The 24,642-nt window shown below is 40.3% G+C and overlaps 1 protein-coding gene across 1 annotated transcript in view; it reads right to left on the bottom strand.

Annotated features, from left to right (window-relative positions):
• The window catches only part of TRPM1 (transient receptor potential cation channel subfamily M member 1), a 135,191-nt gene extending 121,867 nt beyond the window's left edge, over positions 1-13,324 (bottom strand). Inside the window, 1 exon segment of the mRNA XM_043494683.1 lies at positions 13,268-13,324. Within this exon segment, the coding sequence (XP_043350618.1) occupies positions 13,268-13,324 (57 nt within the window).
• Positions 13,325-24,642: the final 11,318 nt, after the last annotated feature.

Raw genomic sequence — 24,642 nt, 5'->3', positions numbered from 1 at the left:
TAAAACTGGGCTCATCTTCCCTGCTTGCCTCTCAGGAGACCATGTAAATCACTCCTCCAGTTTTCTGTATTCTATTCTGAGCCACTTTCATAGAGATAATGAATGATCCTGAGAGATCATGAAAACCAGGCAACTCTCTGCTGTGTCAGTTTAATTTACTGGAGAAAAGGAATGACTGATTTTATAGCTTTACATTAAAATGTAACATTCTGAACTGCTCTTTCATTTATTTAATATAGGTAAAATCCTGCCCTTGGAAGTACATGTACTACTCCCATTGACTCCAGGGGTTTTTGCTCTGGGTGTAACTGAGAGCAGAATATGGCCCTGTGTACTTTTCTAAGAATTAGATGCAATTTTGTTTGTTGATAGTGAACAACAGTATCAACAGATTACAAATAATATCATTCCAGCCAAAGTCTGTGGAGTTCTGCATTATAGCATTCATGATGACCTTGCGGGGTAAAGTTAAGAAAAAATTCTATGGCCCCAGCATTGCTTATCCTAAATGCCTCATGTCTGAGAATATCAGCTCCCCTCATGCCACATGCTTACACACAAGCACAGACATACGTTCCGTCGGATACTGTGTGGTGAGCATTGGCAGTGCTGGGATACAGAAAGCTTTCCTCCCCCCACACCTCTAAAGTCCAACACTGATGTTGTGCTAGGTGGGACACTTGATTAATTCCTGCTGAAGCTCCTTGTGTCTGTGGTGGGGCCAGATCCAACATGTGTTTTGAACCAGCAGTAAGGAGTGAAGCTGAATGCATTATTTCCAGAGTCCCCTGAACATTCTGCCTTCTTATGCCTCTGAGACTGTCTGGCCGGTTCAGAAAGTAGCCCACATACTCCACAGCTGCATGATGGCACAGGATCACATCCCCCTACTGCAATGTCACTCTCATGGAATAGGACAAAAAAGAAAATGAAGAGCTGACTATTTTCTCAGAGAAGATTCAGTCAGGGTGCTGGTTTCAGTAGCACTTACCCACAGCTTAGATCAGAACTGTTTTAAAATGAAAAGCTAAAAACAAAATATCTGAAATCCAGCAAGCATGACCTTTCCAATTGTGATGTTTGTCTTGGCTGGGGCTTAGTTTTGAGAGCAAGCATCTACCCACACTCCCTGTACTGGGCCTCCCTTCTCTTTTCCCATTTCTTTCTCCTTCCCTATTATTCTCCCTTTACCACTCCTTCTTCTAGCCCATTATCTCACCTCTTTTTTCTTGTCAACTTGCTGTCATTCCCCACTTCTCCCTAGCTCTGGTTGCCAATCTTTGAGCTATTTTAATACAGCAATTACAATGCAGAACCTCATTAATGTTCTGTTAATCTGAAACTGTAAAATTTCCAAGCACAGTGCAAAAAACCCCAAGTATTCCTACTTGGGATGTCAGGGGAAAGCCTGACTGACAGCTACATCAGGCATCCAATAGATTTTGTTAGTGGTAGAGATGTTGTAAAATATAGAAGTACTTTATGCTCAACAACAATTGTATCACTCTGAAATAGGAATGACCTAGCTTTGTGATCTATATGGCGGTGCCAACAATATACCTGTATACCTTTTTAGGACCATCTGCTAGTTATAGTCTCACAGACAAAGGGAGAAATGTTATCTACAACATGAACTATAACTTGGACCTGAGCCTATCTCTGTTGCAATCTTCTGGTTAATTGATGCTCAAATTAATATTAATTTATTTACTGGGCAGTTATTTTTCCACAACTAGCTCAGAAGCCATGAGGGACAACACACCAGAAGTAGCAGCCATTTTTACTGTAACCTAAAGCCTTGTCTGCACTATGGGGCAGGGGGGGGATCGATTTAAGATACGCAACTTCAGCTACGAGAATAGTGTAGCTGAAGTCAACGTATCTTAGATCGACTTAGAATCACTTACTTCGCATCTTCGCGGCATAGGATTGACAGCCGCCACTCCTCCGTCGACTCCGGTTCCGCCTCTCGCCCTAGTGGAGTTCCGGAGTCGACAGCAGAGCGATCGGGGATCGATTTATCGTGTCCACTCTAGATGTGATAAATCGATCCCTGATAGAAAGATCACTACCCGCTGATCCAACGGGTAGTGTAGACTTGGCCTAGGAGAGTTAGCCATTTATCCATTTTCACAATGGATATGGATCTATTTTTGTAGAGTCCTTCCATTCAGTGTTTTGCATAGCCTCTATAATCTTATGAAATCCAGCTGTGAAGACTGCTGCAGAGCTCTGGGCAGCTGAATTGAATCTTCATTCTAGAATAATATGAATGTATTTACATTAGCCATTTTAATTTGCACTCAATTGTCTCTTTATTCCATATACTTTAGCAAGTGGCTTTAGCTGTGGAAGAATTCATATATTCTTGGGTAATTGACTTCTCACCAATAATGTCTTAGACAATTAAGGAAATTAGTTATTCTATTTTCCTGACAAATTGGCAAACACCTTGAGGCAGGATCAAATATGCCCTGGACCATGCAATATAGCTGACTTTAATATGATTGCAATTGATGTAACTAAGAGCAGCGATTAGTCCCCAAATTTCAACAACAAACCTTCAGACTGGGCTCTCTAGGTTCCCCCTTTACTTAAGTTGTCTGCTAGAGGAGGCCCAATAAACTGCTGTTTCCCTTCTTCTCTGGCATTGTTAGGAAATAGCTGAATGTCTGGTTTCTTCTACTGCTTGTTTGCTAGCAGACTGGTATGTAGGTCTTGTTCCACTCAAATACTCTGGAGAGCAAGGTGATCAGCTTAGCTTCCATTTTTTCTATAAAGGGACAACAAAGTCTCCCCCATTCTTGCATCTCACTACAGCCCCCCCAATCCTAGAGCATACCAACATTTGGGAAACCCAGCTAGTGTGTGTGTGTAAGAGCATTCCTGAATCTCAGCCTGGATACATAGAGACCTGGAGGAATGACATCTGATCAGAAGAATATTAAAACAATCTTCTGGAGAAACGGAGAGGTGTCACCTTTAATCAGATGAATGTTGGTAGCATAATCTTTATGCTAATCTTTATGCTAATCTTTTAGCATAATCATTCATCTTTAATCAGATGAATGTTGGTAGCTCATTCCCCCCGCGGTGAGGAATTGGGGCCAGGTCTGTACAGCTCAAAGTCCGGTTGATATTTTGAAGTTGTATTATGAAAAACTGGTCTCATGAATTCCTATAGGTATGTGGCTCCACCATCGCTGACAGGTCCTGTCACAGCTACACACCAGCAGGCAGATACATGGGTGTGCTTAGGATTCAATGACTTGATTTAATTGCAGACACCTGGGAAAAATGGGTGAGCTGTATCCTTAGAATATCCATTTAGCCGACTCCTCTGAAGGGAGCAGAAAAGGCAGGAGCAGTGGAAAGTTGCCCAAAAGACAGAATAAAAGTGACCAGGAGTTTAAATGAGGGAACACACAGGAAGGCGGGCTGTGGTGTGGGGCAGACTGGAAGATAAAGTGTGGGATGGGAGAGCAAGGTCACAGAAGCTGCGTAAAGACTCCATGAGGGAGAGAGACCATCACTCTGCAGGTAACAGTCTGCATAAGGCATGGGACACCTTGCTTGTCTTTCTAGACACCCTGAGGACTGTGACATGTGTGTGGTGTTTGTTTTGTATGATCTGTACTCTCCTGTGCTTTGTATGATTAAGTATAAAATAAAAAGGATAAATCTGTTAGAGACTCTGAGAAAAAAGAAAAGGAGTACTTGTGGCACCTTAGAGACTAACAAATTTATTTGAGCATAGCTTTCGTGAGCTACAGCTCACTTCATCGGATGCATTCGGTGCAATGCATCCGATGAAGTGAGCTGTAGCTCACGAAAGCTTATGCTCAAATAAATTTGTTAGGCTCTAAGGTGCCACAAGTACTCCTTTTCTTTTTGCGAATACAGACTAACACGGCTGCTACTCTGAACTCTGAGCAAAGTGTCTCTCTGTGTGTTAACTGCTTCACAACTGCTGCATGACCCTGAGAGAGTTAAACTATAACCAGAAGCGTCACATCTTTTGGGTATGTTTAAGTACAAGAGAGTCTGAAGGGTCATCATTGTGCCAGGGCTAGGCAGCTGGAAAGTGGGTTCCTGCTCTCAGAATGAGGTGCTAGACAGCAGGTCTGCACCCTGAGTGTGTGCCAAGAGACCCGAAGCTTGGAACAGTGGCTGAACTCCATTCAGGCTGTCTCCAGGGGCCAAAACTCCCTGGGAGGTCCAGGGACACAGAGGTTGGGACTCCCCTCACAGCAGTCCTAGTGACTGGAACAAGGGGGCACTTGCTAGGATCTGTGACACAAGTATGAATGCCCTAATGTAAATATGCTTGTTCTAGACTGGAGGGTGAGATTAGACTACTGAGCCAGGACATTACATAAATAAGCATGTGAGTGTACAGAACCGTTCTCAAGCTGCTGTACTGACTTTTCTGGATCATTAGTATTACAGTAGCACCTATAGGCCCCAACCAAGACTGGGGCCCCATTTTGTTAGGTGCTGCACAAACATAGTAAGAGACAATCCTTGCTTCAAAGAATTTCCAATCTAAATAGACAAGGCGGGCAAAGGGCATGAGGGGAAACAGAGGCACAGAGAGGGAAGGTAACTTGCCTAAAGTCACATAGCAGGTCAATGGCAGAGTTGGGTATAAAACCATCAACTCCTGTCTTCCAGTTTAGTGCCCTATTAGTTCACATGGCCTCTTTTAAGTGGACAGCTCTGTGACAATTTACTCTTACCATTCTATCACACCCTAAGCATCTGAAATTTTCACCAAGTCTCTAAACCTGCCTAAATGACAGGAATCCTCATTGCCTGTGGCAAATCATGACGGTGTGGAACTTGAAATTAGAAAGCATTTGAAGTAATCTATTCCTAATTACAATGATGGTTAATTGCTAATTAGTCATAGTTTGAACAATGGAGAGCAGTAAGTCCCTCAGTCTATACTTAATTGCAAGATCACCAGCTAAGCTTGTATTAGGATATGAGACATTAACCATTTGTGAGCAAAATACTGCTATCAAACAAACCTTTGAACTATTTTTTAAAAACTTGGAGAGGTATGGGAGGGTGTCTTCTGAAAACGTGTCACAGACTTGTGCTGTAAGTCTCCTCCAGTCCCATAAGCATTTTCTAAGACAACAACAGATGAAAATTTGTTAACATTTATATTGAAAAATATTTTTTTGCTGTATTCATTCTTTTTCGCCTCGCTACTCCACATGTCAAATTCTGGGACGACCCTTCTATAAAACCACATGCATCAAAGGGATAGTACACTCAAAGTGTTCTGCCCCGATTTTGTCTCCATCCAGAATCACGAGGGTCAAGTTGATTTGCACACCCTGAATGACAGGAGCCATGAGGAGGGATTTGTAGGCCGGACACATCAGAGTTGGAAGCATGTTTTGTGAACCATGCATCAATGGCAAAGTTATTCCAAATCAGAGCAGGAATTTCTGTGGAGCTGTGCCGGGGCCACAGCTAGCAAGACTATAAATGCACATTAATGTTACACTGGCTCTGAGTGCATGTATTCAGCAGGCCAGAATTTGGCTAAATAGTTGAAAACAAACAACATTATTTCACATTTTACGAACAGATCCTGTCATCTAAGTTGAAAGCTTTTTATGTATATATTCTACTCAAGGGTACAGCCAACTTTTGTATTATTTGAAGAGGATATTATTTAATATTTATATTAAAGTAACATCCAGTGGCCCCCCAGCCAGGTTTGGGAAGTCACTGTTTTAACTGCTGCACAAAAACACACAGGAAGACTGACTCTCAAGGATAACTCAAACCCATGGTATCTTCACTGCAAAATCCTGGGAGACCTAGCTGTCAACTTGATAGGAGGTAGGAATGTAAGCACACCAAAGGATGGTTTAGAAACTAATATTTTCCACCACTGAGAATGCCATATGGGCTTTAGCTATCAATTCAGATATATTTTTAATGAAAGCAATAGCTCCGTCATGAGTTCTAAGGAAGTAATTTTTCCTCTTAAATGTCTGAGTGGTAACTGCTTGTACATAGGTGCTTTGGTAATCTCATTGTCTGCAAAGCCATTAGTGCTTTCATCATCATGAGCCACCATGCTGGTTGGCTGAACAGTTTTTAGGTTCAGTTTAAGGGTTAATATTCCTAAATGGTGAAGATCCCAATCACTTTTGGTCATTAAAGAGGATGGTTTTCTGAACAAGCAGTATTATGATCATTGCTTGCTTGCACCACTGCACACCCTTACAGCATGGCTACTATGTTTCTGCTACCAAAACCACAAGTTTACCTGTTTCAAAAAACAATTCACCTTTCAATGATATTGGCAAAATAAGGAGGAGTGTCAACTCTGTAATTCTACTTACCAAAATTCTGCCCACCTAAACTGGCCCTGAAATTGCAACTGGAAAAAATATTCTCTACCTCCTGTCCTAAACTCCTGCCTATGACTGCTGTGAAGTATTAAGATTACTGCATTTCAGTGTTGTATAAAGTAATCCCTCTGTATGCATCATTTGCATATCAGTTTAATTTTTAAAAGAGAAATAGGAGCCCTTGGGATGCAAGGTGCTAGATAAATGTATGAATTAAGTTCCACACAGATGGCTAAATGTACAGGAAAACTTGCAGCTCATAGTACTGCTATTTGTAATGCTGAACAGCATGCATTTACTGTAAATTGCTGACCGCCTATAGTATTATTCCCAGACGTATAGATTCCCCCAAATGTTCCTTATTCCAAGCCAATGGCAACTCTACATTTGCCAAACGTGGGGCTCAGACATACTGAAGAATGTTAATTTTTACAGCTTTCAGCAACACCCAAAATGTCTCATTCATAGAAATGAATATTCCTGGTACCACATGTTATATGTGAACAATAATCTATGGGGAAGGTTTAGGTTAGAGAAAAGTGAAGGGGTTACAGCTATCAAATTTACAAAATATTAACTCAGATCCCATTCTGACACATTGTATCGTCAGCCATAAACTGTTTGTGCCTTTGTGGTAACCTGTCATCTTATGCTGGGTATATATTACTTGCAGTATGTCCACACAATGTACTATAGAATTTCCACAATCTGTTGACTTTTAGATCATGAGACTGAAGCAATCTGGTAGGCCCAGGGGAACCTGGTGATAGCCCAGAAAAAACACTATTTCAATCTCTCAAACATTCCTTAAGCACACAGAGTAACACTTGAAGTGGTATCTTAAATTATTTCCATTTCAGAGGGCATTTATTGTACACACAATGCATCAAGGAGTGTCATATTAGGGACATTAGATTTGACACTCCAGACTGCATTAATAGTCCATCAAATTTGGCATTCGGTCTCTGGTGGCAGCCTATGCTTCAGAGGAAAGCAGTCTTGCAGCATAATTCACCTGGCCAACTGCACAATGCTACCTTAAAACATTCTTTTTCAGTTTCTACTGTGATCAGCTGGTACCTTGCAGCATGAACTGATATTTACTGGACTTCTAAAACACTTGTCTAATTTCTTTGAACACACAAAATTGAAGGACATTAAATACTAAATTTAACTGTTAAATTGATCCAATGCCTAGACAACCAAGCACCCAATTAAATGATTCAGTATAATCCTCTCTGCAAAGTATTAGAACTTCAGATGATGTTCTTGGCCAAAACATCAATTAGTCCCTTTTAAAATCCAGCTACAGTATGTGATTTTGCTGGTGAGATTAATTGGTCAACTTCCTACATAGGCAAATCTTCCCAGAGATGCAAGAGAATGGGAGCAAAGGGGTGTGAGCCATACTTCTTATTTCCGGGTGGTTTAGAGCTGGGGCCACATGTTGGTAGGCAGAGTTTACTGTTCCTCTGAAAAGGAGCAGCCTGTTACCCTGGGTAGTTTATTCTCCAGACAGGCTCTCACAAACTAGTTGTAGTCTGGGGTTCCGACCACACCCTTTTTGGACCATGGAAGGCCAGCTGGTGTGGAAGCTCGACGACCCCTCTAATATTTCCTGAACACTACGTAATATATAGATCCTACCTTGCTGTACTTGTGTGCAGGGGAGAAAGGAAGATTATCCCCAGGTCTCTTCCCATTCCACTGAAAACCTGTGCAGCACAAGACAGTAGCAGGTTTCAGAGTAGCAGCTGTGTTAGTCTGTATTTGCAAAAAAGAAAAGGAGTACTTGTGGCACCTTAGAGACTAACAAATGTATTTGAGCATAAGTTTTCGTGAGCTACAGCTCACTTCATCGGATGCATTCGGTAGCTGGAGCTCACGAAAGCTTATGCTCAAATAAATTTGTTAGTCGCTAAGGTGCCACAAGTACTCCTTTTCTTTTTTGACAAGACAGTAGATGAGCCTTCATGTTATTGTGGTAATTGACCCAAATATTTGTGAGAAGAGAATTTCAAAGTCAGAACCAGGAGTATTTACAGAAACTGAATTTTAAGTGTGCAAGTGTGAGTATCTGTGACAAAATGCTTATACAGTGACCTAATGACTTATCTGATCCATCATAACCAAGTAACACAACTCTAATACCAGGCAGTCACTGAGAACTGCTCCCAATAAAACTACAGAGTTAATCTTTTAAAATAATCAAATGATAAATTTGAGGAAATCACAATCCATTCACAGATAGCTCATAGACAAAAACAGAGGCTGAATTCACTGGATATATTATTCTTTCCCAATCTCTTTCTGTGCCATTTTTAATAGAACTAAAAGCAAGCACTGAAAACTTACGTAATTGAAAATTATCAAGTGCAATTAAGCTCCTTTAATTGATCTTTCAGTAAGCAATTTTAAAACGTTAATAAATGTACCAGAGAGCTAGGCCAAACCAGCGATTTATCTGCAAGGGGACCCAAAGACATTTCCTTATCTAAATTCTCATTTCCCTGGTTTAAACCTGTAATTTGTTCCCAGCGAGAGGAAGTACTGATCCCCTCCTATTTTATTTTGACATGTATAATTATTTGCAAAATATTTAGGATATAATATTCACCTTGGTCTGCAGCTTCAATAAATCTTTGTATCTTTTTACTCTCTGGGAATTACCTATATAAATCACTGTTTCAGCTTATGCTGTTAAAATAAAAATTAGATGTGTTACCTCCAACAGAAGTTTGAGTTTTGATTTTCAAAGCAGTCTAGGGGATTTAGACACATATCTTAAGACGATATTTCAACCACGGTTTTATTCTACACATTTTTTGTAAATCATTTGATGGCTTTCACAATTTGATACCTAGTAAGAAGGCAGAGATATGAGGTATGAGCCACTAAAGCATTGCTAGCAACCCTACTCAGTAGAAATCCAATTTCCAAAAGATTGTGTTGGATACATCCCTAGTTAGAAGTATTGACCAGGTTCACAGACATGGAGATAATGAGGTTTCAAAATTAGAGGTGAATAGAAAAGAATATGCGGAGAGAAGGAAAGAAACAGAGTTTCAGTAATATAATTATATCCCAAGAGCCAGGGGAAATGGATCATGTTCAGTACATTTGAAATATTTTTAGAACAAGTCAGTGGGAATGGGTTTGTATAGATAAGTGCACTGTATAGTGTCAACACATGGCACTGGAATTTACTAGTGTAATTGCATTAATGAGAGTTACATGCAAACTGCTGTACATCCAGATAAGATGTTTCCTCATAGGATAATTTTGGAAATTTTAACATTTAAGTACAGTAAATTCATCCAACACAACAAAACAAGTATTCCTTTGCTGAGGCACTGCCATTCTTAAGCCACACCATGGATATTTACTTTTGGGGTAGATTATGGTGCCTTTATTCACATTGCATAGTATCTTCAGTGGAACCACTTGTGGAGTAAGACAGTGCTTTTCATGAATAAGGGTATCAAAATCTGGCCCTTTGGCTGAATATAAGAAGTTGGGACAAGTTCTGCTACAGTGGTAAAAGTAAAGAGTTATTGTATGGATATTATTCCACAGAAGTCCTCTTCACTTTCTGTCCTAACTTGTTGAGTAGAGCTGCTGGGCATTTTCCTATTACTATTTTTATTTATGTGTATTGCGGTAACGCTGAAGATCCCAGGCGTGGACCAGGACCCCATTGTGCTAGCCACTGTACAAACACTGAAAAAAAAGACAGTCCCTGCCCGTAAGAGCTTACAGTGTCAGGTGAAATATTCCTTATAAATCTATATATCCTTCAACCACTTCACAAAAGTTATGTCATTTCATAGCTGTGATTTCCAACCTCAGGCTGAAACAACTAAATCCCAATTAAAAAAACACCCCTACCTAGGACCAAAATCTGAGATTAGTTTTAAATCCACACCAGAGTTAAATTTAACCCCTTCCTGGTTTCAGCTTTTCCCCATCTGTAGCCGCACCCAGAGTTCCTACCTCAGGACATTTCGTCCCATATCCCAGATCTCTTGTCTCTTAGCCACTTCCTCCTCCCTTGTATGCTATTCGAATAATGTTCCATCTGCCTCAATGAGTCAGCTGAACCCATTTGATCCTCTCTTGGCAGGTTCAACACCATCAGCATAAGTCATGCTTTCATATAGATCAAGGAAAATTTTAGCAAACACTGAAAAGTGATTCTCTCTCTTGAAAGAGAAGTCATAACTTGCCTACAATAAATATTAAAAGAGGAGTACAAAGATATTCAATGAAAAATCTAAAATCCTAAAATTCACAGTGCTTCTTAGAGTATTATAACTGTAGCATTGCCATTGCAAATTCAACTTTGTTACAAAAAGTCAAATCACATTGTATTTTCCCCTCTATCCTTGATTGGCTTAACCTAACGCCTATGATAAACATGGTTAGCAGAAGCTATATTCATCTAGGTATTTCAGTTTGAGCTTTTAGTAATGGGAAATGAAATTATATGTGAGATGTGAGATGAATCAAGGACTTCTAAAGAAAAAATGTTGAATGCACCTGTGGTAAAAGACATTTGCTAAACAGTGGATGTTTATTGTGGATTTCCCTTACCAATTTTACAAGATTAAAGAGCATCAGCATAGGAAATGAAATGGCAAAGGGGAAAAATTTACTTTCTTTTTATTCACTTTTTTCCTTTCCCACTATGATAACATATTAGTCAGCAAATACCCTCAACTTTATCAGTCTACCAAAAATTCTCCTCACCATTAACTCTGAGTTTGCACTGTGCATAGCATAATGAGGCTCTGATCCCAACTGATGCACTATTATACACAAATAATAGGCAATTATAATGGCAAGGCCTGGCATGTAGATTTTTATGCTTGGGATGGTAAATGTCCATGATAGTTTTGCTAGGTTTCAATAGATATAATAACGTGTTGTTCTGCTTCTATTACAGTTTTGTACATATCACCAGATGTGAAGGCTTCATTCCTCCCAGTTTTCTCTCTCAGTGTGACGTGTTTAGGAGGCATCACACTTGAGTACCAACTGCCCTGAAGGACCCAATCCTATCCTATCCTCGCTGGTAATCAGGACTGTAACCTTTTTTCACCTCAGCCCTCTCTTTCTAGATCCACACAGACCCATGTCTAAAATTTCCTGTTTTTTTCTGTACAAGATCTCTCAGATCTATTCTACTTATATCCACTCAAAATGCTGCTGCAAAGACTCCCCTCTGCTCTGATGCCTCCAAAAAAATCTTGACAACAATTAGGTAGCTGGCATGCTGTGGCCACTGCAGTGTGATCATTATCACACTGATCAGGATCGTCTGGTTCTTGTACCAACTTGTTATCTCATCTTACACTAAGAGCTCTTTCCCTGTTGCATGTTTCTATAGTGCCTAACAAAATGGGGCTGGGGCCTCTAAGTCCTACCACAATACAGATAATATTAAATGGTCCTTAATGGTTCTCAAAATTCCATAAACCAAGGCCCTTGATTTCAAGTGCAAGAAGTCAGTCTGTTGTTGTGGGGCTCCCCTAGGCCAAGCATCCTGTTTAGCATCCACAACTGACTGTAGAAGATACACTGTACAAGATACATTACCCAATACACAGAAAGACGGCTCTGAAAAAGGACACTTTTCATACCTACTTAGCTGCCTTCATCTGTATTGCTTGCAGTGTAGTTGTAGCCATGTTGATGTGACTAGAGTGACAAGGTGGATGAGGCAATATCTTTTATTGGACCTACTTCTTTTGGTGAAAGAGACAAACTTTCACGCTTACACAGAGCTTGGTCCAATAAATGATATTACCTCATCCACCTTGTCTCTATTTGTATTGATGATCTCCTTCCTCCAAGAAGTCTTCAAACCCACTTTCTCCCACTTCTGCCCACTGCTTTACTTACTTTCACTCCTTTACCAAATTCTATGCATCTAAAATTCAGTGGGCAGCAGCAGTTGGTTTAAAAGGAAAAGCTGCTGGGTTACAGGAAAGGAGAAAGACATTTTTCAAGACTTAAACTGATTCAACCATTGAGAAAAGTTCCAGCTGAGTTCAGAAACCCTGGGAAATCATGAACCCTGGGAGTCGCTTCAGATTTGCTCCAAACTAGCTCGCCAATCCAGTCAAAAAGTGTATTAAAAAATACTACAAGCATAAAAAAATAAATGCATCATCCCTCATCACTGACTCTAACAGCTCATTCTGTAGTTGCAAGTTAATCACACTAAGAAGCTGAACTTAGAGATATCACGAGGACATTTCATCCAGCTCTTGTTTTTTCTTCAGTTCACATACTACACTGTACACCGTAAATAATTTAACTAATTGATTGTATTTCTTATAGTATCTGCATGCTTTTGACCCCGTGAATCATATAAAAATCCCTTTAATATATCAGTCTCCCCATCAATTGCATATTGATTTAGCATCAACATAAAATAATCAATGTTCATTAAGAAATTATTTCACCCTTTTGATAGCATCAGAGTCAAACCCTTTTACATGAAAAACTTTCCTCATCTTAGTTGCCTAAAACACAGTGTGTGTGTAAAAAGAAAAGGAGTACTTGTGGCACATTAGAGACTAACAAATTTATTTGAGCATAAGCTTTCATGCTCACTTCATCGGAGAGAGAGATTGGGGGGGGAGTAGGAGAAGCTTGGGAGGGGGAAGAGAAAAATAACTTCCACAGGGAGAAAAATAGTCATTGGCACAATCAATGCAATTTACATGATTGCTGCCTTCGTAAGTGACAACAATACAGTGGGACAGAGAGAACTGATCTCCATTATGCGGTGTAGGCTCTGAAATAAACCTGAACAGGGAGCAGAACATTTCTCCAGCCATTTGCCTCCTACTCCATCCCTCAGATAACTGCAGACTTACCTTTTGAGATCCAGATGCCGAGCCCTTTAGTGAAGTGCGTTTGAAGGAGCCACTCATCCTCCTTAAGGAACCTGTGAGCTTCCCTACTCTTCCTTTTTTAGTTCCCTGCTCCTTACCCTCCATGTGTGACCCACCACCCTGACACCAAGGGAAACTCTAAATGTATTCATATAGTCTGAGCTGTCTTCACTGAAACCAATGATCAGCAAATTATAGCTAAAACTCAGAAAAGACACAGCTGTGTACAACCAAAATCAAAGCCCAAGAACACAAGAGTCCTGCTCTGATCTGCACCCTGTTACAAGTGTTACAAGCCAGGCTAGAGAAGCAGAAAAACAAGGCAATGCACTGGTACAAACTGCTGTCCCCCCTCCCTCCTTCTCTACAGACTCTATAATCAGGCTTAATGCACACAGCTCCTGCAAGCTATGGTTTTTAAGGGATGGAGATTTAATAAATGGTGATTGAAGGTAAATCTACTTTAGAAGCAGCAGCCTGAAAGGTTTTTTATTCATGCAAAGCATGGAGCGGTCAGATGGAAATGATTTTGGTATCAGCAGAAAGGCACATGAAAAGAGCAGCTGGTCCTCAGCAGTCTATGGGTTAGAAGCCTGGTGGAATGTTCAGGATGGCTGTTGATAGGAAAATTGCCTACAGCAGATCTAGGGGTGGAAAGCCATGAGACAGACAAGCTTTCAAAACCCTCAAGGTCACAAGCAAGTGTATTGTTAGTCGAGTAGCAGGTTGTGGAGAATGAGGGATTAGTATATGTAACTCAGTTTACCTCTTTGATATTATTCTGTCTGACTGCATAGACCTAAATCAAAGAAGGCTGTTTTGTGGGGGTGGGGTGGGCATAGCAGTGGAGGGGAATGGGTGACAAAATGGGGGTGGGGGGGAAAAAACCAAACAATGACCAAAAATGTTCTCTTGTTCCCTTAAGGGACCTTAAGAACTGCCGTGCTGGATCAGACTAATGGTCCATCAAGCCCAATATCCGATCTCTGACAGTGGCCATATGAGAGCTTCGGAGTGAGTGTATGGATCAGGGCAACTGGAGTGATCTAGCCATCTTTCCCACCCAGCTTCTGGCAGTCAGAGGTTTAGCGTCATGACATCTTGGCTAATAGTCATTGATAGACCTATCCTCCATGAATTTATCTAATTCTTGTTTGAACCCAGTTATGCTTTTGGCCTTCACGACCACCACTGGTGTAGCAACAACTTCCACAGGTTGACTGTGCATTATGTGAAGAAGTACTTTCTTATGTTTGTTTTAATCCTGTTGCCTATTAATTTCATTGAGTGATTCCTGGTTTGTGTGTTATGTGATGAAGTAAATAGCACTTCCTTATTTGCTTTCTCCACACCATTCGTACATTTTAGAACTCTACCATATCCCCTCTTAGTCATCTCTTTTCTAAGCTGAAAAGCCGTAATCTTTTTTGTCTCTCCACACATGGAAGTTGTTCCATATCCTTGATCACCTTTGTGTCCCCTTTTCCAGTTCTATTATATCCTTTTTGAGATGGGCAACCAGAACTGGACACAGCACTCAAGGTGGGCAAACCATGGATTTATAATAGAGTCATTACAATAATTTCTGTCTTATTTTCTATCCCTTCCTCATAGTGCCTACCACACTCAGCCTTTATGAGCGCTGCTGCACATTCAGCTGAAGTTTTCAGAAAACTCTGTGCTGTGACTCCAAGATCTCTTTCTTGAGAGGACCTATTGATTGGGGAGTGCCCACCTGCCTGGCTTCAGCCCAGAGACATAGTCTAAAAGTGGTTGAATCACAAGGTTCTGGCCAGAGAGGAGTGAAACCTATCACCAGCAAGGTGCACTTGAGGACTAAGGGGTCTAAAGCGCAGCTCGCCCTGCAACTGTGACACAGGTGAATGAGAGAATGTGATAGAAGACTACAAAATTAGAATCAGCCCTCTAGACTTTATACTTGTAAAGTGAAATCTCATAACATAAGCCAGTCTTTCTTTATATTTTTGTTAATTGATCTTTAGAGCATTTTATGTGTCGCTGTAGGGAGATCTTGAGATGCACTGAGATTAGAATCCATCTCCCCACTGAAAATTATTTTCTGATCTGCTGAAAGGGGCAAAGTTACACAGTCCACTCTACAACTTCTAATTCTGAAAAGGTATATTCTTCCCTCACAGAGCATGTGCAGCACCCATTAATACTTTCTTCACAGGGACAAAGGGACCATTCAGAATTCCCTCCCTAAATCCCCCTTTAGGTGATGTGCCCTTTGTAAAGATGACTGGAATACAAAAATCATGAAAATGAGATATGAGCTTAACTTCACCCTTTGATCACACCGCTTTTTGATGCTTCTCTTTCCCCTGCACTTGTTTCTTGTCTGGCTAGATTGTAAGAGCAATGGGGCAGGGACATTGTCTTCATATCTGCCCAGGAAGTGCCTAGGAGATTACTGTTGGTGCTACATAAACAAACAGACAATAATAAACTAAAATGAAAAAATCATTGTCCTAGAGAATTTTTCTTGCCTTAATTATTTAAATCAAAACACCTGACATGATGCAAACATGTAAGGTATTTTTTTTTCTTCACTGGCTTCATTTTTACTGCCCTTTTACATCACAAACTGGATTGAAAGTAGACAGTGTGGCATGCTTAAAACACAAAACAGGAAAGCGTTCATCTGGGACTTTGACTGTTAAGCTGGAGAGCCTGTATTTCTCCCAGGTACTATAAGATGGATCAATTTGCCAGTTCGGAAGTGAAAACCCAAATGGCGGAGGGTAGCCCAGAAGATCATCTTCTTAAACATTAAGTACATCTATGTTTCATGGTCATCCACATTTCAACAGAAGATGTGAAAAACACTGTGTCATGAAAATGTGAAATTAAAACTTCATGCCTTTTTTTCCTCTCTCTCTTACTGGCTCTGTTTATAGGCAAGCCCGAGAGCAGTGGATTCCACTGTAGAGAGTATGAAGCACAAAACAGGTGCAGAGAGGACCTTGTTTGAAGCCACACGACCTGCTCTTTGGTTCCTTCAGGCTGCGCCTTCAGAAGAGACCATTGAGAACAGCCGGGGTAGGAAGGGAAAACAAACCACAAAATTTAGGGGAAAGGGATCTGGTTCTGCCAATAAAACCAATGCTGTGCACCTACTGCAAGGCCACATCCTCCTATTCTCCTAACTGCGTGTGCTTTCTGGTTCCTCCTCCTCCCTCTGCTGTCCTCATTGGTTTAGTCTGCAGAGTGGCTCGTTGTTTCAGCTGGCTGAGAGGGACTGAACCTTTCTGCAATTCAAGGACTAAACAACAATATTAACAAAGTAAAGCACCCACAAGCTAAAAAGCAAGTGGAAGCTCTACATTTTGTTTTTCAGGTTTGTCCTTGGGGAAAAAAATTGGTCTCTTCAAGGGCACTGTTTGGTTAATGGTTACCATTAAAATGTAATGCAATGCCCATGCACTGTCAGCTGCAGGACTCAGTCTCAGCCCTTAATCACAGCCCTTTCCTGAAGTCTAATATACTGACCGAAGCTGGAGGAGCCAGCTGTCAGGTGCACACTACAGAGCTGCCACCCAATGCACTTCACAAACAAAGGCCCAGGAGTGCTTTTACCTTAGGTGAGCATTCCCCAGAGTATTCCCACTGTCCTGGCTCTCCGCTGGACTCAGCTGTGAGGTGCCACTTTGGAGCCTTGGGAATAATCCTGGGTGTGCAGATCATTTAAAGCTTCACACTGCACCCCATATCGGCAGAGCTGAGGGACTGCAGCATCACATTAAGATGAATGGGAAACTGACATTTTCAGCTTGTTTGTTTTACCTTCTCTTTTTTCCCCGCTGGTCTTTCTCTGAGTGGATGGTGTGAGTATCTATCCCATTACTTGCAGCTAAGGAGCCAGATTGGTTTAGGATTACAAAAAAGAAATGCAGTGAAAAAAAGCATGGAGAAGTAGAGGGGGCTGATGGACTGAGACCAAAGGGAAGCAAAGAGTGTGGCTCATAGAAGGGCTCCATCACCTAGACAGGTCAGTTCAGCACTATCCTGCAATCCTCCAGAGAGACTGCTCATTTGAGTAAGAGCTGCAGACTGGGTCTGAATGCCTAAGCAAGCCTATCTGCCTCCCCCATCTTATTTGTCTGTTCAGTTGCCTGTTGAGACAGTCACCATTGCGGATCACTCTCACAGGCTCCAGAAACTGATTCACTAGTCACAGCTCAGTTAAAATAACATAGTATCAGCCCAGCTCTGGCTTCTCCTGTTCCTCTCTGTCACAACTTCTTGAGCAATAACATAATAATAATGCTGACTGACAGCTTGTATAAAATTGAACAAATGTACACGAGTCTCACACAGAAGTCTCTGGGCTACTACTTACCCATCCCCAGCAGGGCCAATCAGAGAGAGGCCAGGAGGGCCAATTGGCCTGGGCCTCAAGCTCAAAGGGGACCTCAAGTTTAGACATTTTTTAGCATTGGATAAGTTTCACAACTTGTTTTTATGTACATCACTATTGGACCAGAAAAGCCTTTTTAAATAAAAAATTATTCAAATTATGTCTCACTCTTTTTTTTGGTGCCTTATTTTGTTTTCATGTGTTGTCATTTTTTATTTTTATTATGGCTAGGGTCCTCAAAAGGTGGAAGTGGCCCAGGCCTCTCTGGATCTCTGAGAGGGCCTGATCCCCAGTAGGCTAGTTTCTCACATGAGAGAGAGAGAGTGCGTGCGCACAGGTGCACCAAGTAATAAAAAGTGTTGTTTATATCTTATTGCTTTATTGTTGCATTATGTGAGATGAAATTCACCTTCTGTGCAGCACTTCAGTGCCATCTTATGTTGGCCCTCTGCACAGGGATGAATTTTACAGATCGATACTACAGTGATTAGTGATGAATATTTTATGTTTGGTTTGGCTTCCCCCCCGCCCCCCAGAGCAGGAAACAGTTAACTTCACAAGGAAGCTGGAAGAATGGGGTATGTGTATTTTATATTATTTATATTTTTATATATATATATATATATATATATACACACACACACACACACACACAGACACACACACACAGGGCAGATGATTACTAAACATACAGGAAAAGTCAAACAATTTTCCTTAGATAAGGAAAGGTTGAATAGTATGGAGCAGATAGATGGGATGGCGGAATGGCTGGCTCATATAGAACAAATAATATGTCTACTTTTTAGCTCAATAACAAATGAAAATGAGGCTGCAATGTTGCCTCTCGGAGGCAGCATGGCTGGCAAGGATAGGTAGATGGTTATTTTATTTTAATTAAGAGACTTGAAATTGGGGGTTCTTAACTGAATTGGGAAACTGGGAGAGGGAAAGGGTATGTTTTACAAGGACGTCCTTTCCACTGTCTTGGAACTGTGTAAAATTAAATGTGGATCAAGTTAAGATCTAAGGGGTGGATAGGAGAGAACGTGGGACTTTGATGGAATAACAAAAAGAGCCTTCATTTTTAATAGTTCTAATAGGCAACTGGGAGGAATACGGTTAAAACTATCATAGGCATAATCTTTGGCAGGAGATGTTACTGGTTATTTGGTGGTGTTTTTAAAAATATTTATTGAGGCTTAGAGAAAAAGGATGAGGTAGAAGCTGGCAGATGGAAATGGAACAGCGATAATCTGGGCAGAAGAGACCTCAGCCGATGGCGGAAAGGAGAGGATGATTTAAGAAACATATATGTGGTAGTGATCAGACAAGTCCTTTATAATATAGCACCTTGTAAATTCCATGTATAGCTGCTCTCCAAAATGTTCCATCTTCCCTGTAATATCTGCTCAGTTAGCAGAAAAATACACTACATTTATTTGCAATACCCTCCACAGGCACACAGCTAAAACAGCTACAAAAGAGAGAAACTTCTTAGGCCAAGTTCTGTCCTGATATAAGCCAGCATAACACCACTAAAGCCATGAGTTACTTCTGCTTATGCTAGGGCTGAATTTGGCCTATCCTGCTTGTTTCATCCACAAACTTGCAAGCTACATTCTCAATCAGATCTTCTGCTGGTATAAATTGTCATAGCTCCGTTAACTTCGGTTGAGTTGTGACCATTTTTACTAGCTGAGAATCTGCCCCATGAGTCTCACACTTTTGTTATTGATAATTACAAAAGAAGCTGAAAGATATTCAGATAACAGTTCAAGCTTAAAGTGCTGGTAAAGTTCTCATTTTGAATCATAATGTAAACAAATTCAACATGTATGTTGACAGGTTTCAGAGTAGCAGCCATGTTAGTCTGTATTCGCAAAAAGAAAAGGAGTACTTGTGGCACCTTAGAGACTAACAAATTTATTAGAGCATAAGCTTTCGTGAGCTCCGATGAAGTGAGCTGTAGCTCACGAAAGCTTATGCTCTCATAAATTTGTTAGTCTCTAAGGTGCCACAAGTACTCCTTTTCTTTTTGCGAACATGTATGTTGTTAATGAAGAATAAATATAGATGTAAGGGATCGTTTTGTAGTTACTTTTCTGTAACTACTGTCTAAGAACCCAAAATAAACTTTTGAGGTATATCCTCAGCACTGCATGTAACATAGTATTGAAATGTGTCTTGCCATAGCAATGCAATTTCGTGCAGCAACGTCAAGTTGCATTAGTCAGAAGAGGTATCACGTGGTATTTCTGGAAAGGAGGAAAAATAAGCTTGTTAAAGTGTGAGTGTGGCTTACTGAGCACAGGAAACATTGATGGTAAGGGTGTTCCATTCTCTTTAAACCCTAGTACTCTGACTGGATTCTCAGGAAAATTAAAGACAAAGGTCAGTCTGCAAATGTTTGAATATGAGGGACTGAAAAAATATTGTTAAAAATACAGGACCAAATGTGATTGCCCATGGGCAATTTACCATGAGATGAAGATCTCTCATGGTCACCATGAAAAGGGCAGCATTTACCATGATCCCATCACACTTGAGGGTGACCACAATGCTGTATATAATGGAGACATCTTTTCATCCTCACTTAATGTGGAAAACTGGATGTGAAGCAACAGAAGCAATTCACTTTAGCCTTAATCCTGCAAGGTGCTGGGCACTCTGCCTGATCCAGTAAAGCACATAACCATGTGCTAAACTTCAAGCATGTTGTTAGTTCCTCTGGAGCCCTCAGCAAACAAACAATATAGCTGGATTCTAGGAATAAGATAAGATCACTAGCCGCAGATGCAAAATTGAAGCCAAATGGACAAAATACATGAAAAAATTAGGATTAATTTCTCTAATCTACTCCATTTTCATTCCTCTGCCTCCTCTCATTCTGCCTTTATTTTCATACACTTTGTGTAATCTCTCTCCAGTTTAGTACTTCTCCAAAACTGTTGGAAGTTTTCTGAATTGTGATTAAGTTCACATCATGATTATTTTGCTGCAAGACCACATTGGTACCTTTATACTTTTCTTAACCGTTGTGTTTAGTTGCTTGATGTTACCCTCAAAAGGTAAAAACTCAGAATATGAATTATTCTGTAAAGCATAATTTAGAACTTCAATGGGAATTCATTTTATTCTAGGCATGTTGATCTGGGGATCCAGAGAGTTTTAATTCTTCCCTTTGGGAATACTTTGCTCTGGTGATCCTGAGAGTTTTAATTCTTCCCTTTGGGAATATTTTGTTACATACAAGAGACAATATGGATCAGACTCCAGAAGATCTCAGCACATAATGGCTGTGAAAGTCACAAAGGGAGCTGCTTGGTGCTGAGTGCTTATGAAAATCTGGCCACTTGTTTAGGTGTCTAAATGGGAACTGAGCTCTTAGGAAAATTTGGCTTCAGTTGCAGTTGTTGAGAACTTGAAGATCAGGTCCCACACTCTTTGGAAAAAACTAGGCCCACACTTTTCTATGTGCAAAGAATAAAATGTGTACAAAGTTGGATTTTTCAAAAGCACCTAAGTTACTCAGGAGCACAAGTGCCATTGGATTTGGACCTTGTGCTTCTGTTAATTAGACAATTTCAAACTTCTACCATTAGTTAAGATAGGTTCATTTAGATTAAGAAAAACCACACATAGAAAGTACTACAAAATCCCTAGGTTATAAAACCTCCATCAAAGAGAAAGCAGACCACTCTCTCTCTCTCAATCAGGAAGATCCTCCACCCTGAATCTACCTCACTGACCTGCCGCCTAGCAGAAAGTAGGGTAAATTAATAACATTTAAATGTGCAGAACAGGTGATAGAATTATAGCTACCTATTATATACCACAGTATCATAAGATTTAACATGTTCGCCTTTATATTCAAGAACTGCAATAGAAGAGGCAGCAATAAATACAGAATGAGAAGATATATTAAGAAAAAAAACTAGAAATATTTAACAAGTTAATACTAGCCTTGCTGCAGGCACAGTACACTGGAGTACAAGTGACGTGCTGGTGAAACTCATGTAAATGTAGCATATCAAAAACATTTGAGAAACATAATCATCTTATATTACCATGTACGTTTTTAGTCTGAGAGGTTCACATTAGAGATAGTTGCATTGGTCTTAACCTACAAAATATATAATGGGCTAGATCTGTTCTAATTAAGAAAAGGAGTACTTGTGGCACCTTAGAGACTAACAAATTTATTTGAGCATAAGCTTTCGTGAGCTACAGCTCACTTCATCGGATGCATTTGGTGGAAAATACAGAGAGGAGATTTATATACACATACAGAGAACATGAAACAATGGGTTTTATCATATTTTCCACCAAATGCATCCGATGAAGTGAGCTGTAGCTCACGAAAGCTTATGCTCAAATAAATTTGTTAGTCTCTAAGGTGCCACAAGTACTCCTTTTCTTTTTGCGAATACAGACTAACACGGCTGCTACTCTGAAATCTGTTCTTATTGTTCCTCAGTAAAGCTGAATTATGGGAACATGTTCAAAGGTATAGTATAACATTTGAGAAAGTGGTATAAATTGTTAGGGGCCTGATCTAAAGCCCACTGAAGTCAACTGAAACATTTCCTTTGACTTCAGTGATCAAGCCCCAGTGAGAAATATTGCAGTGCACTGCTTTGCAACCTTTAGTCACGCAAGGAGTCCTGAGTTCAGATGGGGCTGTGTACGTAAGGACTTCTCACATGGAAAAGTGTTTCAGAATCACTTTCTTCTCATTTCTAGGGTCCTTTATTTTCTTCTCCCAAACAATGCACCAAATCCTGAGGTTCTTGATTTGGGGCCAGATTATGAATCAACATTGACTAAATCCTGAGTACATACATATTGGTAAGGTCTAATGTTAACCAAAAACTACATGGGAAAAAGTATAAAAATCGGTGCTATTGTATCTGAAAATTTAACTGAAATGTTTGCTACAAATATTTGCTACAAATACAAATACAAATATGTTTGTATCCATCTGAAATTACTGACACTTCTATCACAGTTTAGATGCCCATGACAGTTAATAGCTTTATAAAAGGGTCTGCATTTCATTAAAGATGTATATCTAATGAATTAGGGTAATAAAAATGAGTTCCTCTGTATTATATACATTCTCCCCCAATAGCCAGAGCCTTATGCTTTAGGGTGAACTGAAAAATATAGCCATTATTTATTGCTCTTTTGATACCAATATCCAGCCCAATAGCCCAGTTCTGATGTCCCTCTGCAGACAAAAATGCCGTGTAAACTTTAATGGGAATGTTTCTGAATAAAGACTGGTCTCTAATCAAGGAATATTTGAAATCATATAGTAATGTGAGTTACCTATTACTATTTCAAACCCCTTCAACACTTTAGAAGCTCATCTGTTGTTTTGTAACCCTCCAGGATAAATCTGCTCCTCTCCCAAAATGAGAACAAAGAGAAATGTTGAAATGGCTTTTCAAGATGACTTCATCCTGTTAATCTGTTTATATGCTCTTTTCAGGTTGGCTGGCTTTGCAATACAAGTTTACGAGTTCAAAATATTTTTAAACCTCTTAAAAAAACCTCTAACTCCTCAGATGATCCAATTTTTCTGTTATTGTTGCAATCCATACATTCAGAAACTACAAACAATAAGAATAAGCCTTTATGACTTTGCACAAGTAAGCCCAGAAGGAAATAATGGGGGGGCCCAATTCTGTTCCCACTGAAGTCAGTTGGAGCAGAATGAGATCAGGGAGTTGTAACATTTTAGGTGCTAGTTAAGGTGAAGGAATGAGAAAGCCTGCTGTGCAGACTCCTGACTAATTTGGTGTTCTTGCCAAATAAGATACTTTTGGAGTGGCAGATTCAGCTTTCAAAGAATGGTCTAAACACCCCCACACACACATTCCCTCCCTCTGACTTCAAAAGGAGAGGTTTACAGACATTGAACTGTGGATGCAGTTTTAACATTTGAATAATTACAGATATCTGGTTACACTGACTTCTTACTGGTTTCCTGAATCTTCAGGGTTGCACTTTCCTTTTCTCCTTTCCTCACATGTAACCCTGAAAAGGGCTTAAATTGCTTGGAAGTCACTTATATCTGAACTCCACTGGAACAGTCCATGCACTCTGAATTTCAGATATGTTCAGAAGGAATCCAGTAGATGAGGAGAATAATAAGCACATGAGTTAGAGATGTGTTTCATAAACATAAACGAAACACAATCACTAGGCCTCAGTATTTGCCAACAGACAAGCTCCACAGTTCTTATTATAAAAGCTTTTACTTTTAGTCAAAGCAGCACTTTCTTCCCCTAGAAATATCCCCCCCCCAGTATGTTTTAATAAGAGCTGAAGGGTTTTGTTTTAAATCACTGTTCTTTCAAGTGATTTTCTTACACCACTATTTGACCTTGAGATATTCTGGATTAAGAGAAGCTAAAATATCAAATATCATTTTTTAATACAAAGAGAGAGAATCTAATGTTCGCATCCAAGGTACCAGACTGATGGGAAGGAAGACTGAAGTCCTCTATTTATCAACAAAACAAATACAGCACCAGCATTGGTAGTGCAGGTTTCTCTCAGTTCTAATCTAGACATGCCACCTGCTGCTGAGAGAGGGGGGAATTAAATCCCAAACTATTAAAAGTCTCCACTCATTTTGAGTGCCCAGCTTGGTACACTCCCTACTTGTATCAAGACGGGGAACCAATAACTGGGGGGACCTAAAATTAACAGGTGAAAAATTGGACCTGTCTCCAACCACATTCCAGATTTCTTCCTCAGTAACAAGCATGCCAGTTAAGGCTTGGCTACATTTGCGAGTTACAGCTCATTAAAGGAGCCCAGGGCGCACTAGCTCACTACCCGTCTACAGTGGCAAGGCACGGAGAGCACTCTGACTCTGTGGCTAGAGCGCTTCTGGTACTTAACCTTGGCGAGTGGAATAACGTTCGATGCGCACCCGCCGGAGCGCCAGTGTGGACGCCCTGGT

This window comes from Dermochelys coriacea, chromosome 10, assembly GCF_009764565.3.
Source record: "Dermochelys coriacea isolate rDerCor1 chromosome 10, rDerCor1.pri.v4, whole genome shotgun sequence".
Classification (NCBI taxonomy): domain Eukaryota; kingdom Metazoa; phylum Chordata; order Testudines; family Dermochelyidae; genus Dermochelys; species Dermochelys coriacea.
The sequence above is the reverse complement of the archived record's forward strand: the minus strand, read 5'-3'. Positions and strand labels throughout refer to the sequence as shown.